Source organism: Prionailurus bengalensis, chromosome B3 (assembly GCF_016509475.1).
Source record: "Prionailurus bengalensis isolate Pbe53 chromosome B3, Fcat_Pben_1.1_paternal_pri, whole genome shotgun sequence".
NCBI lineage: Eukaryota > Metazoa > Chordata > Mammalia > Carnivora > Felidae > Prionailurus > Prionailurus bengalensis.
The window spans coordinates 37,286,526-37,301,643 of record NC_057355.1 but is presented as its reverse complement, the minus strand read 5'-3'; the positions used below and the strand labels follow the sequence as shown (position 1 = coordinate 37,301,643).

Sequence of the window (15,118 nt, the reverse complement as noted above, 5' to 3'; positions counted from 1 at the left end):
GTAAAAGGAGAATGTCAGCAAAGCCACCGTCCAGGGCTGTCTGTGAGGTCCAGCACAGCATACCAGGGCCCTATCATGAAGGGATAGCTCCTGCTAAAGCTTTCTGTGTTGTGGGCCTGGATCTTGCTCTATGGGGTTCACCTGGTGTGAGCCCAGGAGCGTAGACCCCTCTTGGTATGTGTCCCTCACCTTCCAAGCTGAAGATCCTGTCCCCCAGGGCATCAACAATGTCCTTCAGGGCCGCCTCATCAGTAACGTTGAAGAAGTGCTTGTCATCAGGGTCACTGGCGATGTATTTGATCTCATTTAGAAAAGCTTCTGGATTGATCCCCCTGCGGTTGTAGTAGCCCAGGACCTGCCAGGGAACGGGGGCAGGGCGACAAACCAGGACTTGGCACAGACCTCCCCACAGCCCCGCGGCCCCTGACCCCGCGTGGCTGGAGCCCTTTTTGGTTGCCATGGGCAGAACTCGGGGTCCCACCGGCATTTTGAAACAGGCTGTTTTGTAGGGGGCAGATAAGGCCCCTGTTCTAAGATAGGGTTCTGGGGGCTGGGTGGCTTGGGGGTGTTTTCTTGTGTTTTGAAGGTTTTGGCAATGGAGGAACTCTCCCCCAACCCCTAGCCTGTCCCCAACTGTTGCAGATAGCCCTCGACAGTGCTGAAAGAAAATTCCCAAGGTGCTCTTTAGGAGAGGATGAAACAAGAAGAGGCCCGTCCGGGGGCCTGGGCAGCTTGCTCACTACCCAGAAAATGCCCCTGGGAGTCCCCAGGGGTCTGATGGTAAAGCCTCTAGGGGCGGAGGGTGGGACAGGTGGGGCAGGACTCACGGCCACAGCGTATCTGGTCACGTTGTCTCTCTCGCTTTGCTGGATCACCTTCTCCAGGTCTGGGCTGTCATGGGACTCCCCATCTGTGATGACAATCATCACCTTCTTGGCCCCTTTCCTTCCGCCTTTCTGGAAAGCCTCTGAGCTGAAAACAGAGCACAGGGGGAGGGTCACAAGAGAGATGTAGGGATGCGGCAGCTCCCAGCGATCCTCCAGAGGGGCTGCTGCAGATGTGGGGCCGAGCCCCCTCACCTCCCCAGGGGAGCAACCCAATAGGGTTTGGATCTCAAACCAAAGAAGAAGCTGGGTTGAGGTGCCCACACTACTCATTTGCCAGCTACTCAGATAAGTCATGTATCTGCTTGTCTTTAAAAAGTAACTTTAAAGAGCCTCTTTAGGGTCGTGACAATGCTGTTTTGGGCAAGCAGAGGGAGCAGGTGGGTTTGGGAGAAAAGTTCAAGGTCAGATGGAGACCTTTAGACACCCTAAGTTAGTGGCTCAAAAACCCAGCTGTATATTAGAATCACTGGGGGGAGTTAAAAAAAAATGCCAATGGCTAGGCCCCACCTGGGCATGTAATCAGCATCTCTGGGGCATTGCCTGGAAATTTGGCCATTTTTTCATTAAAAATTTTAAAAAATGTTTTTATTCATTTTTTGAGACAGAGAGAGAGAGAGAGAGAGAGAGTGAGTGAACAGGGGAGGGACAGAAAGAGAGGGAGACACAGAATCCGAAGCAGGCTCCAGGCTCTGAGCTGTCAGCAAAGAGCCTGATGCAGGACTTGAACCCTCAAAGCACAAGATCATGACCTGAGCTGAAGTCAGATGCTTAACCAACTGAGCCGCCCTGGTGCCCCATCAGTATTTTTCAAAAGAATGAATACCGGGGTTGAGAACCACTTCCCTACATACTGAAAAGGTGACAGGCCAGAGTAATTCAACACCCAAACAACACTAATCCATAAAATACACATAATGACATCCGACAAAGTTCTGCTTTTCCCCACAAGGACTACTTTGATTCCATTTTGGGAATGATTAAATATCAAATTCCATGACAAATATTCCTCTCTCTTGCTTTTTACTTTGTTTTGTGCCTGGAGCAGGTGCTTAGCCTGCCTCTCGGGCAATCCAGCCAAGGGCCAGGGGCCTGGCACGCTGACCCATGATGCTGCAGAGAGGCTCTTACAGCTGGCAACCCATTTCAGAAGCATGAAAACTGGCTGTGGAACCATTCTGGCTCTTGGTGCCTCTGTGGACAACCCTCCTTTAGATCGTGAGGTTCTGAGTAGGACAGACATGGTCTGAACCAAAAATCTGGCCCAGCAGGTAGAATTTTCCAATAAGGATCTAAAACCAGATGCTTCCCTTAGATTCTATGTTGACTCCCTTGGGGTCTGACCCGGGGAGTTAAGCTCTGCAATGCTAGGTTCAAGCTCTGTACCACACGAATCTCTTGTTACACGGAAGCTGATGAGCTTGACATGCATGATTTAGATGTTGACGAATTCACAAAACCTGGAATAAGTTAGTTCAGAGCATCTTCAAAGCTCCCAGTGAAGAGAAACAGACCATCTGCCATTCTCTCAGCTCTATGATGTTGTGGATATACTGACTTAAAAAAAAAACAAAAAACCCTTGGGGGCACCTGGGTGGCTCAGTCGGTTAAGCATCCGACTTTGGCTCAGGTCATGATCTCACGGTTCATGAGTTCGAGCCCCACCTCGAGCTCCCTGCTGTCAGCTCAGAGCCCACTTCAGATCCTCTGTCCTCCTCTCTCTCTGCCCATCCCACCTCCCTCTCTCAAAAATAAGTAAACATTTAAAGAAAAAAAAAAACACCTCGTATTTTAATATGAGCCATGAACTGAAGGAGGCCAGAGGCACAATTGACATGACTACAGCGACTTCTGAGCTTAAGCCTCACCCAGTGGAGCAAGAACTCTGCTAGTTCATCAAAGGAGATTCTAGATGTTTCCATAAACTCATTGAAGGATCAGGCTGAGGCATGAAACTCCATATAAAAAAGTATGGCAGGGGAAAAACAGGTTTTATTATATATGGAGTCAAGAAAAATTTTAGGTTCATATTTTCATATAGTAGAATTGTGTGAATATCTGTATGCATTTGTAACGGGGTAAATATTGACATGATTCATCAGATTTAAAATTGTGATTTTCTACCGAGTAAAAATCCTCGGATTTATTCCTTTGCAAATCAGATTATAAGTTCCTTAAGAACAGTGAGAGACTTATACTTACAACAGTTTCCGTGAACCTGGAAGCCAGAATGATCTATGGAAAAGTAGGCCATATCATGTCTCCTTTCTGCTCAAAATCTTCACTGGCTCCCATGTCTCTGGGGTCCTGAGAATGGCCCACCAGCCCATCGTAATCTGGCCCTTTTGTCCTTCTGTCCTTCCAAGCCCTTCTTCCTGCTTGCTCCCCTCAATAAAAAGTGTTGAGTGAGCTCAGTTGGAATGACATCATTATCCCCATGGCCCCCAAGCCATACATGACTATTAGATTCACCTTTATGTGCATATCTGATGAAAACACTCTCAAGCCTAAGACCCTTCCGTGGCCAGTCATGGTTGTTCTAGCTATGACATTATCGTCCTCACAATCTGGCTTCAATACCCCCTGTGCCAACACGAACCTCACACCATGCTCAAAAGGCTCTAAACATAAGGATTCCTTGAGTTTCCCCCTCTTCTACCCTTAGTCAGGAGGAATGTCTCCTTTTCACCTCTCCTGATTGAATCCTGGGGTCTTCCTGGGACAAGCCAAATGCCAGCCCCTCTTGGCAATCCTTCCTTGGATCCTACCCTCTCATCCTTACTGAGTTAGACTGATGCTTTTCAGAGTTTCCCTATTGGTCCAGGAGCCACAGATTACCAGCTTTGATAACCCCTCAAGTCCATGGCCTGGATCTTTTTACTTTTTCAGGTGCCCAGAAAAAATGCATCGTGAATAAGCAAGGAGAGCATTTTCCCTTAAAACACACCCCCTGTAACTTGGGAGTTGGCAGGCTGAGAAAATCAGATTTCAAACCTCATTTGAGGTGCAGACTGCATAGCCCAGTGGTGCTCATGAGTCACGACTGGATTCAAACTACTTGCCAGATTGCATACTCGTAATCGTTCTGGGGGTGGTCGGCTATACCCCTGTATAAGTCACTTAGTTCACGCTGAGGAAGCAATAGCTCAGTGGGCATGGGCTTCCTCTGTTGCCCCAGCAATTTCACAAGGGCCTGATGGGGGCCCCAGGGACTCATCCCAGTGACAGCAAAACAGCAAAATGGCCCGTTCCTTGTGAGGATGGGTAAAAGCCATCTTTACACAGAGGAAGGTTCCTTTAGGAAAAAAGTTTGAGCAAGTTTTATCAGCAAACAGAAGTTGATTAGTGGAGCCGTAACTTAATTATAAAGAATTGTAAGGTTGGAAAAAAATGTAATTGTTTGACCACATGAAATCTCCTAAGTAGCTCCTAACTCCTAAGTAGCTCTCACACTGTGGAATTCTGTTAAACACATCAGCTAATCCTATGTGATGTGGGACTACCAGAGAATAAGCCTGTGGTCTCAATGGCCATAGTGGAATTCATGTCCATAGATGTAAAATGTATACATTTAAAATCTATATGCCTTAGGAGTTTAGGCCTCAGCTTGAGAGATCTTGGGGAATTGCTTCTAAAATCACTCACCGATTTCAGTGGTGAGCACAACGTTTTGCATAATGGCAGTCTCACTGGAGCCAGCACAAAGCCATCTGTGAGGGCAACTTCTAGAGGTAACCTTCATTATCATTGTGAGTGAGTTCGGGTATGATTTTTAAGGAGGCAGCCTCATTACTCCACAACCTCAGAAGTTAGACTTACCCGTGTTCCTCACACTCCATTGATGACAGATACTCCACAGGAAGATTCTGCTCTCATGGAACCTACAAACTTTTTACAGGGTCTCTGCGGCACAGCCCATTTTCCATAGTCGTTTGCAACAATACCTCCCATCCCAAACGTTCTTCTGTGATGTGACCTCTCCATTCCTCCATCAAGGGTCAGAGTCAAATGCTCTTCCCCTAGAATCTGGGCTGGCCTTAATGGCTCACTCTATCAGTAGAATACAACAGAAGTTATAGCCGGGACTTTGGGGGCTAGGTCATAGGCAATCTCAGAGTTCCTGTGTGGGCCCGCTGGAAAGCTCTCTTGGGACACTCCCTCTCGGAGCCACATGGCCAAGTGTGGGTGCTCAGGTCACTAGCCCACACTAAGCTCCCAGCCAACAGCCCAGAGCAACTGCCAGCCACATGAGTGCGCCATTTTGGAAGTCCAGTCCAGTCAGCTCCTCAGATGACAACAGCCCCAGCTGACATACCAGACTACCACCACAAGAGAGATGCCAAGAGAGAATTGACCAGCTGAGCCCAGCCAACCCCCAGAGATTTGAGGGGTTAATAAATTACTGTCTCAAGGTAGGGAATTTTGTAAAGCATTGTTATACAGCAGTATGTAACTAGCACAGTTATCTGAGATTTAAGTAGATTATTATTTCTATTTGACTAGGATCTTTTTTTTTACCGAGCAAATTCGATGCCAAATGCCGTCCGGGTCTCTGTTCCTCCTCTCTGCTCAATGTGGCTGGCAGCTTCTACCACATCTCTTACAGACCTGTAGTCATTGAGGTGAAATTCATGCACGACGTCTTCTCCGTACTGGACAACCCCAACCTGCAAGGCAGGGGAGAGGACGACAGAACATCTTGGTCCCTGAGAGCTGGACCTTTGGAGGTGAGGCTCCCCAGAGTCATCTCTCTGTCTGTGACTGTTCGAAAATGAGGAAGGCTAGAGAGTACCTGGGAAGAGCAGCAGTTCGGGAAAGCTCTGGGAATGAATGGATGGCTTGGTGACACAGGTGGAAGGTGCCTCTCGAGAGGGGAGGCTGTGATTTAAAGAAAGGCCCAACAGATTCTGTTTCTTGCTGGAGCACAGAATTGAAGCCTAAAATATTAGCAGCCACGTGGCTGGAGCGTTGTGGCATTCTTCACCGAACGCTGGAACTAAGTTTCCTCAAAACTTAGAAGAGAAGAGATTCTTTTATCCCCAAGGCTGATAAGATATAGACAGTATTCATAGCCTCGAAGTAAACAAAAAACCTTAAAAGACTTACAGGGGGATTAGAATGAGAAAGCCTTCCTGTTGGATGGGGCCCGAGTTTATCTGGTGCCTTTCTAATGCTGGACATGCACCCACCATATCCTAAAGATGATCTTCCAGTCATGAGGAAACTCACTCCCTTTTTAACAGCTGTAGTTGCTACGGAATAATTTCTTAGATTGACTTGAAATCTGCCACCTTGTCCCTCTTATATGTCAACCCTCACTTGGCTATGACCTCCCCCTGACTCTTCTCTCAAGATCAGTGTGTCTAATCCTCCCCTGTGCCTCACTCGGCAGGGTTCTACGTGACCTTTCCTACCTTCACTCTACCTGGTTACCTGGCTAAAGTCTCTCTTAATAGGTGGCATCTATCCCGGAAGATAGGTTTGACCAGTGAAGTGGGGCCTCCCCCAAACTGTCCCCGGATGTGCCCAGCAGAGTGGGGTGTCCTGGGCTCAGGGCCTGGCACTGACCCTTGCACCTACACCTTGCCAGCACATGCAAGGATGCGCTCCTCCCTGACCCAGGGTGGCGTCTTCCATAGGTTTGGGGAGCCCTATTCAGAGGAGGAGAGAGTCCCAGAGATGCTCACCTGGATCTGCCCAGGGCCGATGTAAAACTTCTTCAGGATGTTGATGAGGAAGTGCTGGACTTCCACCCAGGGGTAGATGCTGTTGGAGCCATCCAGGACAATGACGATGTCCAAGTAGGTCTGGCACCCTGGGAAGTGGGGACACGGTCATGGCTGCCCAGTGAGTCAGCATCTGCTTTCAGTCTCTGATCCTCCAGACGAGTGCCCAAAGGACAACAGAAGAAGGCCCCTGTCATGTGTATATAATTCCCTTACCTGGGGAGCTGTCCTTGGGCTAGTGGCTGATTTGGGCGACATGAATGATGAGCCCAGGAACTCCTGGCTCAGCTCAACCACTCTGTGCTGGCTGTTCGAACCAAGCTTTAATTCAGCCTGATTGCCTCCGCTCTTCATCAGGGACTAACCTGCCACCGGCTGGGTTAATGCTTCTGAGGCAGCCATCCTGCCCGGATCAGTAGCTCCCTGTCATTTGTTTTACTGCAAAGGCAGGCTGCACTTACCACATTTAGTCCAAATGAATGAGTTTCACTTTTTATGGTGTGCCGGCTAAGACCGTGGGATCCCGCACCAGACTGTCTGACTCCTGGCTTGGCTGAGCACTAGCTGTGTGACATTGGGCAAGTAACCTAACCTCTCAGGGTCAGTTTTCTGCTGTAAAACAGGTGTGACGATAGGAGAGGGTCATCCTGAGGAATCAAGGAGACGAGGCTTGTACAGAACTGAGCGCAAAGTCAGTGCTCAAGGAATCTTAACTGACCCTCTTTTCATTTTTTTTCCCCCTGTGTTTTAAAGCAAACTACTCTGTGAATGTGACAATGACATCATCGGGTCAAGCGTTTGTGCATTTATCTCTGCTCTGAGCATAAAGGTTTCTCTATATTCTTGTAATATTAACATCGCGTTACAACAAACAATAAAAACCGACAAAGAAACGTTGGTACCGTAACAAATGCAAAAACCTTCTTTTAAAATCTGAATAACTTCGTCCTCTTTGTCAACAGTTGGGGTTACTTTGCAATTAGTTGTCCCGATGTGATGTGATATACACTACACGACATTATATCATGTGGAAATACTGGGTATCTGTTGACTTTTACTGGAGAATTTTCACACTGTTGTAAAATCTACTTTATAGCAATATGGCAGAAGCCTTTTGTGTGTTAACGATTCCAGTAACTCCTGTAGCGTGAAGGTGCACTCTGATGAAGTCAGTGCCCACCAGAGACAAGAAGGTGCAGGCTTTGTGTCTGGGAGGGCATTTTAGAAGCGTTTGGGTGACTGGGAAGCTCACAATCACCTCTGCTTTAGAGTCGTATAGACGTTCTTGTCCCCACCTGCACGCCGTGTGCAACATGTGATGGCCCAATACTTCTGGGCTGACAGCACCAGATAGCTTTGTCCTTTTCCAGGCTGGTTTAGCTCCACGCCTGTGGACTAAGCAGCTGTGCGGTGCCAGTGGCCACAGTGGTGACCACGGCAGCAATTCCTTAATGAGGGGGAGTTCCTAATCTAGCGGTAGGAGCCAGGTTTCTCCTGTTTTTTAAGCCATCTTTATTATTAGAATGCATTTATTACTGCTGATTTCTTTCTTGCAATTTCACATTTTTCTTTTGAATCATCTTGAGAAGAACTTTGCTTTACATCTGTGGCTCCTAAACAGGGCTGAACACTCCGGTGAACACACACACACATACGCGCGCGCGCGCGCACACACACACACACACTCACACATACACACACCCTGGGGCTTGTCCCAGATATACTGAGTTACAGCCTCCAAAAGGGGTGCCCTGGGACCTGTGCTTGATAAACTCCCAGCCAGATGAGCAGGCCTCCATCAGAGGAGCTTCCGGAGGCCTGGATGGTCATATGTTGGCCTGTGGTGAGGTTCCCTGTTCACAGCTCATGTGACTGACCTTGGGCCTCCTCCCCAGCCACAGCACCTCCTTTCCCTTGGCCACTCTGGGAGCACAGAATCAACACCTCCTCCTTACCCTTAAAAGAACCACTTTCTAGCCCCTGCTGGCTGATGCTCCCCCCCCCCCCCCCCCATGCATCATCCTTCCATCTCTGATTGGGCCGTGTTGTTTGCAGGGAGGCTGCTGTTAGCCAGAGGTGCTAATCCCCTCACCCTCAATAAAACGGTTAGCAGCTGCTTGGGTGATGGTATTCAGCTCAGAGGAAACAGTGAGGCTCGGAGCCAAGTAGTTTGGGCTTGCCGGAGACAAGGTCTGAATATTTTTCCCCGGATTTTCTTGGCGGGTGGGGAGTGAGTGGGAGGTTTTGTGTTCCATGAGGCTCTGGGCAAGCGGGGTGGAGCCTCCTGATATCCAGGAACACCAGTTAGAGGGGACTGTTACCAGGGATAATTCTGTTTTCCTTGGCCTTCCACCTACAGGCAACTGCACTGCACAACATCAGAGGGCACCATTCACATTGTAGTCTAAGTGAACAACGTCCCCAGAGTTGTGCTGTGCACAGCTTGCCTGCTATACGTAGCTGGCCTAGCACCCCCTCCCCCACTCACAGTGGGTTTGCAGTGAGCCTCTCTGGTTGCCAGGATTGTCTTCATAACCTCGGCTCCCTTGCCGCCCGCCATCACTCTGGGTAACCCGCAGGTTCTGCATCAGGGCAGGGCTAGCCACAGTTTCTGGAGAAGGGTGGAGCTAAGCAGGCTCTGGATCAGGGCGGGGCTAGAGTCCTGGTGCGGCTTTGTGGTGGTGATCAGAACTCAGAGCCTCCCGTGACTGTCAGCCACCCTGCATGGATCTACAGATTTGAAGCTACTTACTTTGGAGAGCGGGGGCCACCGTCTTGGCGAACCTGAAGTTGGAGTTGACTCGCGAACACATCCCGGTGGTGTAGTAGGAACTCCCACACTCGTGAGACCAGAGGGGGCTGCAGGCCTGTGAAACACAGTCCAGACCCCCAGTCAGTAGGGGTCTCTGGGAGGGTCTAGGCCCAATAGCCTTTGGCCCAGCCCAACCTCCATGACCCAAAGCATCCTCTGACTATTGGTACTCCCAGGATTTAGAGAGTCTTCTTGGAGCCTTACTGAATTCTTTCTTGCCATCATGTGTTCTAGTTCCCTTGGTTTTGGGTGGAATAGAGAAAAACTAATTTTAGAATCCTCCTTTGTTGTATTTTCAAGGGTCCCATTCTCGACTCCATCATCTAGAGTCATGACTCTTCCCTACCTGCCCACCCCACCCACCACACAGGATCATCCATGGGAGTGGACCCTTCAAGGTCACTAGAAGAGCCTCTCTGAAGATGTCACCTGAACGTCCTTACTGAAAAGACTTCTAGGTCCCAATAACGTGCCCATGCCTCTTCGTGGGGAAAGAAAAAAGAATGTTTCTGCTTTTTTTTCCCTGAAATTTGCTACCCAAAATATTGATGTCAGCTCCTGATTTAAAGAATGATAAGTCCTCAGAGTCAGGGTCATTACAAATGAAAGCCCAACTCCATGTCTCCATTTTTGTACTGGTACCAGGAAACGCAGGACTAAAGTTTGTGCTGTAATTTCCTTTGGTTTGGAAAAATAATTATTCCACTTCTAACCTCTTTCTTTGATTAACTTTCTTTTTGTACTCAGATTTTAAAGGTTTAGTTTTACCTGTGTCCTTTGTTGAAGCTGCAGTAATTATTTCTGGAAGTACGGGGAGAATAAAGAATAGGAAGGTGGGTGATGGATAATGGCTAGAGGGATAGATGGATGGGTGGATTGATGATGGATGGATGGATGAATGGATGATGGATGGAGGAACAGTGGATAGATTATGGATGGTAGGTAGATGCATGATGGACAAATGGATAGATAGATGGGTAGGTAATGGATGGATGGGTGAATGGATGAAGGATGGATGGATGGATAGATGGATGGATGGAAGGATGGCTGGGTGGATGGATGATGGATATCAGATAGATGGATGATGGATGGACGGATAGGTAGATAAATGATGGATGGATGAGTGGGTGGATAGATGATGGATGGGTGTAGGAAGGGATGGATGGAAGGATGAATGAATGGGTGGATAAATAGATGAATAGAGAGACAAACAATTGGTTGGGGGATGGACTGATGAGTGAAGGGTGAATGGATGAATAAATGAGCGAATGAGTGAACAAAAGTTGCTATTTATGGGTGCCTGAGTGGCTCAGTTGGTTGAGCATCCAACTCTTGATTTTGGCTCAGGTCATGATCTTATGGTTCGTGAGACTGAGCCCCGCATCGGGCTCTGCACAGACAGTGCGGAATCTGCTTGAGATTCTCTCTCTCCCTTTCTCTCTGCCCCTCCCCCTGCCCACACTCTCTTTTTCTCTCAAAATAAATAAATAAACATTTTATAAAAGGTTTCTTAACCAATGCACAGGGACTTAACCAATGCACAGAAGCCCCAGAGGGTGTATCACACCATCCTTCTTGGGCTTGCTTGCATCCCACCTTGTGAAGCAGATGAAATCAACTTGGTAGGAGCATGACAAGGAGCCTCAGAAGGAAAAGGGAGTAGCAACAAAGCCCCTGACAGGTCTGTGTGTGGACAGGACCCAGGGTCTTATTTGCCCTTGGCTGGGATGGTGAAAGGCTGTGGGCCAGCCATACACTGAGACACCTCGTGGCTTTCCCTGGCAGGGCTACTGTGCTCTCCTTAAGCCCCTGAGCATCCCAGTCATCTCGTTGTCCTGGTGTTTGGTGATCCACACCCTGGATGTTCCATCTGTCTGTCTGTCCAAGGACAGCCTTGGACAAGAACGAAGAGTGACACAAGCCCTCCTATCTTAAAATGAGTGGCTCATTTTATTGGTCTTTCTGGGTAATTTTTCCCTGAAATCCTCTCTTGCAGCCATTTCTAGAACTATCAGTCCCAGCAGGATCCTGTTTTGAATCCCCAGCATCATCCAGCTCGTGGTGGCAGGAAGTAGGCAGTGCCCACCATGATACCTACACCCACACTTGCTGACTGTGTGCAAAGTGCGCATGCACTCGCGTGGGCAGGGTGCAGAGACCTGAGAGCAGCTGTTTCTGCCCCAGCATCACGTTTACACTACTCACTGGCTTATCAGCTCTCCCCTGACCAGCATTACGCCCCAGCAGGGCACAAGCTCTGTTGACTGCTGACTCCCCAGTGCCCGGCATATGCTCAGCACATCGTAAGTGCTCAAAAAATTATAATTTAAATGAAGAAATGTCCCCAGCACTTCAGTGCATGCACCCCCTCTGCTTTCTTCCTTGCTAAGACCCATTGTCTCTTCTTTATCTATTTTTTTAAATGTTTATTTATTTTGAGAGGGAGAGAGAGCAAGAGACAGAGAGACAGAGTGCAAGCAGGGGAGGGGCAGAGAGAGAGGGAGACACAGAATCTGAAGCAGGCTCCAGGCTCCGAGCTGTCAGCACAGAGCCCGACGCAGGGCTCGAACTCACGAACTGTGAGATCATGACCTGAGCCAAAGTCAGACATTCAACCGACTGAGCCACCGTGGTGCCCCCATTGCCTGGTCTTTAAAAGCAAATTGAAAACCTCCTCCAGAAAGCCTTCCCATTTAACTCTGGGTGGCCATCACTCTGTGTTTCTTCCCTCAGTTGTACTAAATCTGTGTTTTCTACTTATGGCTTCCCTCCAGAGTCTTCTTAGGGTGTGTGGTGTTTCTCTGATTGAACCTGGAGCACAGATTTGAGCTCCGCCTCAGAGGAGCCCCCTCACCCCCTGCCTCTCCTGGCCCCAACCAAGGGGTCTGGTGGGGGGGCAGGAGGGGCTGGGGCTTGGAGAGAGGGTGGAGTGGGTGGCTCTTACCAGGAAGCTGTTGTCCTTGGGGTTGGTGGCCAGGCTCAGGCCGAGACGCATGTTGTCCTTCCGCTCAGACACGTTGGAGAGAGTGACCCTTCCTGGGGTGGGAGGGAGGAGCTTAGCCTGCAGCCCCACCCCCACCCCGGCCCCAGAGCCTGCCACTGCCATCAGCCACCCGACGTGTTTGTGGCAGGGTCAGGGCCAGGCAGAGTCCTCCCCAATCCCCCCTGCCCCTCTAGAGCCCTCGCTCGCCTGCACGTCCATGCAGCCCTTCACGGTTTACGAAGGCCTTGCCTAGACGTGGTCTGATTACTTCTTCACAATTCCCTGAGAGATGAGCAAACTGAGTCTCAGAGAGGCCAAGCAACCTGCCCAAGGTCACACAGTCCGCACACGGCAGAACTTTCCGTTGCCCCATCCAGCCTTTTTCCTCCTCCAGACATCTGACTGGTCGCTAGCATTCCCCACGTCCTCCGTCCTGCACTTCCCAGAGCACCCGACTGAGGCTGGCTTCCTCTCTGCAGTGTCCCCTCCACATCTGCCCACAAGCCAGTCTGCCATCAAAACTTGGCAGTCCGTGTCCTACTTGTGACTCTGCTTCTCTGCTCACCGGATAAACCGACACAGGATAGCCGATTCTCTCGCGGGTAGCGGGAATGTCATTCCGTGGTTGGCCACCAAGAGAGCTCAGTAGGCAGGGTCATCGGCCAACTGAGTGTCGGGAGAGGGTTGTGGCAGAATAGAACTGCTCAACAAAATTCTGTTAAGGTTGTACTAAATAATTTTGCAGGCCACTGAAGGGAAGGAAGCAAGCTTGAATTCCCCACACGTGTGCTGGGACGTAAGTGTGTGTGTGTGTGTGTGTGTGTGTGTGTGTGTGTTTACGCATGTGTAGGGGCATGGGGTGTGGGGGGGTAGAGGTCAGGGGAAAGCGAGTCGGGCATTGCATTAAACCCAGAGCAGGTCAATCTTCATGTACTGTGAGGAGCGGCGAGATATCGTCCCTGCTGACCTCCAAGGACGTGGATGGCCTCCGCCCAGAATGGTTTGCTAAATTAGCTTCATTGGTGACTGGAAGTGTGAAGGGGGCACAAGCCAGCAGGGCCTGGGGCCGGGCGTTAGGAGAGGCCAGGCCTGATTGCGCTTGGGGCTGGGGGCTGGGGGCCGTTGTGTTTGTTGTTGTTTTCTCTTTGGGTTCCCTCAGTTTATAGTGAGGCTCCTTTTGAAATCCAGCCCCTCTTGGCTGTGTTACGAGTGACTGAGACTGTTTTGTTTTGTCTGTCCGTAGAGGCCAGAGAGAAAAAGAGTAGTCATAACACTGTGTTTTTATAATGCCTCTCATTTACAAAGTACCATCCACACGCGCCCTCCCAGGACCGCCTCTCGGTCCTGGGACGTCCTGAAGTCAACATTTCCATTCAACAGAAGAGGAGATTGAGATGCGGAGAGGGGTCAGTGACTTCTAGAAGGTCACTTGCTGGTCAATGAGAAGAGTGGGGACTCAAACCCAGGCTGTGCACTGTTATATCCTGAGCTCTCCGTCTCATGGCAGGGCTGTGGCGGCAGTGGGGGGGGTCGTGAGAAATCTGGAGAGGAAGCTCCAAGCCCTGGCTGGGCGACCTCCACCCCTCAGTGGCTTGGGGAGTTCTGCACTGCACTTGAGCTGAGGCACGCCCTCAGCTCACCTCCCCATGCCGTCTCCTTCCTCCTGGTCCCGGAGATGGAGGTGAGACTGCCCGCCCGGAAGCAGGAGAGATTAGTAAGGAAGATCCTTGTGCTGGAGTTAAGGAAGACTTGGGCTTAAGTCCTGCTTTTCCTGCGTATGGGCCTCAAGGACTTGGGGCAGCCACTACCCTCTCTTGGGGTTTGGTCTGCCCCTCTGTGAACAGGAGAGGTTAACATCTTTCTCAGTGGGGCTGTCTGAGGACCCTGGGGCACAAGCCCCACCTCACACAGAATCTGCCTTCCAGAATCACCTCCTCTGCCTGAGCCTCTGCCCTTCATTAAAACCCTGACTTCATCCAGCCGTCGGGAAGAAAGTGCCAGTGATCTGCTTTTTCATACTGAGTTGTGAATGTCTGCCACCCGTTTAGCCCTCCCTGGAGAGAGAAGAAAGAACATTCCTGGCTTGGTGAGGCTCTTAGCCTGGAAAGGCCATAGGAAAACCCAGGACTCAGGTTTCCCAGCCTAGCGTTTTCCACTGTGGGGATAAGCTGACAGATGGTCTTCCCGCTGTGCACTTTCTCTTCAGTGAAAGGAAAAGGAACACTCCTCAAACGCAGGGCTTCCTGATCAGTACTTTTCCTCCGCCCTGACTCACTTTGCTGCCCACCACCTCCCAGCTTAGGCCCCAGTTCAGGAATGTTTTCCAGGGTCTGATGGCTTCATGTCTCCCACTGCCAGAGGGGTTCCTCCTCCCTTGGAGGGAAACAGGATCCACACTGGAAGCCAGAGCAGTGGAGAAAACTAAGCAATGGGTTGATGGATTCACATGTTTGTGTCCCCACCTGGACCAGGAGCCCCTCTCGGTGGCCCCAGCCCTGAGCCCAGTGCTCATCCCTCCCACTCCCATCCTCCCTCCCTCTGCCCCAGATACTTGGCCCCTCTTTCTGTCTTCCAACGGAGTAAGCTCATTCCCACCCCAGGGCCTTTGCACTGGTTCTCTTGCTGCCTGGGATGCTCTGGCTCCACCTGACTCCTCGCCATCAGACCTTTGCTCAAATGTTACTGCTTAAAGAGGTCTCCCCTGACTGCCTTG

The 15,118-nt window shown here is 50.1% G+C and overlaps 1 protein-coding gene across 1 annotated transcript in view; it reads right to left on the bottom strand.

Moving 5' to 3' along the window:
• Window positions 1-15,118, bottom strand: part of ITGA11 (integrin subunit alpha 11) — a 126,549-nt gene that overhangs the window by 45,882 nt on the left and 65,549 nt on the right. The window contains exons 4-9 of the mRNA XM_043554058.1: window positions 12,367-12,458; window positions 9,363-9,477; window positions 6,572-6,699; window positions 5,403-5,551; window positions 828-972; window positions 190-355 (exon numbers count right to left, since the gene is read on the bottom strand). Coding sequence (XP_043409993.1) covers window positions 190-355; window positions 828-972; window positions 5,403-5,551; window positions 6,572-6,699; window positions 9,363-9,477; window positions 12,367-12,458 — 795 coding nt within the window. The remainder of the gene's footprint in view (window positions 1-189; window positions 356-827; window positions 973-5,402; window positions 5,552-6,571; window positions 6,700-9,362; window positions 9,478-12,366; window positions 12,459-15,118) is intronic.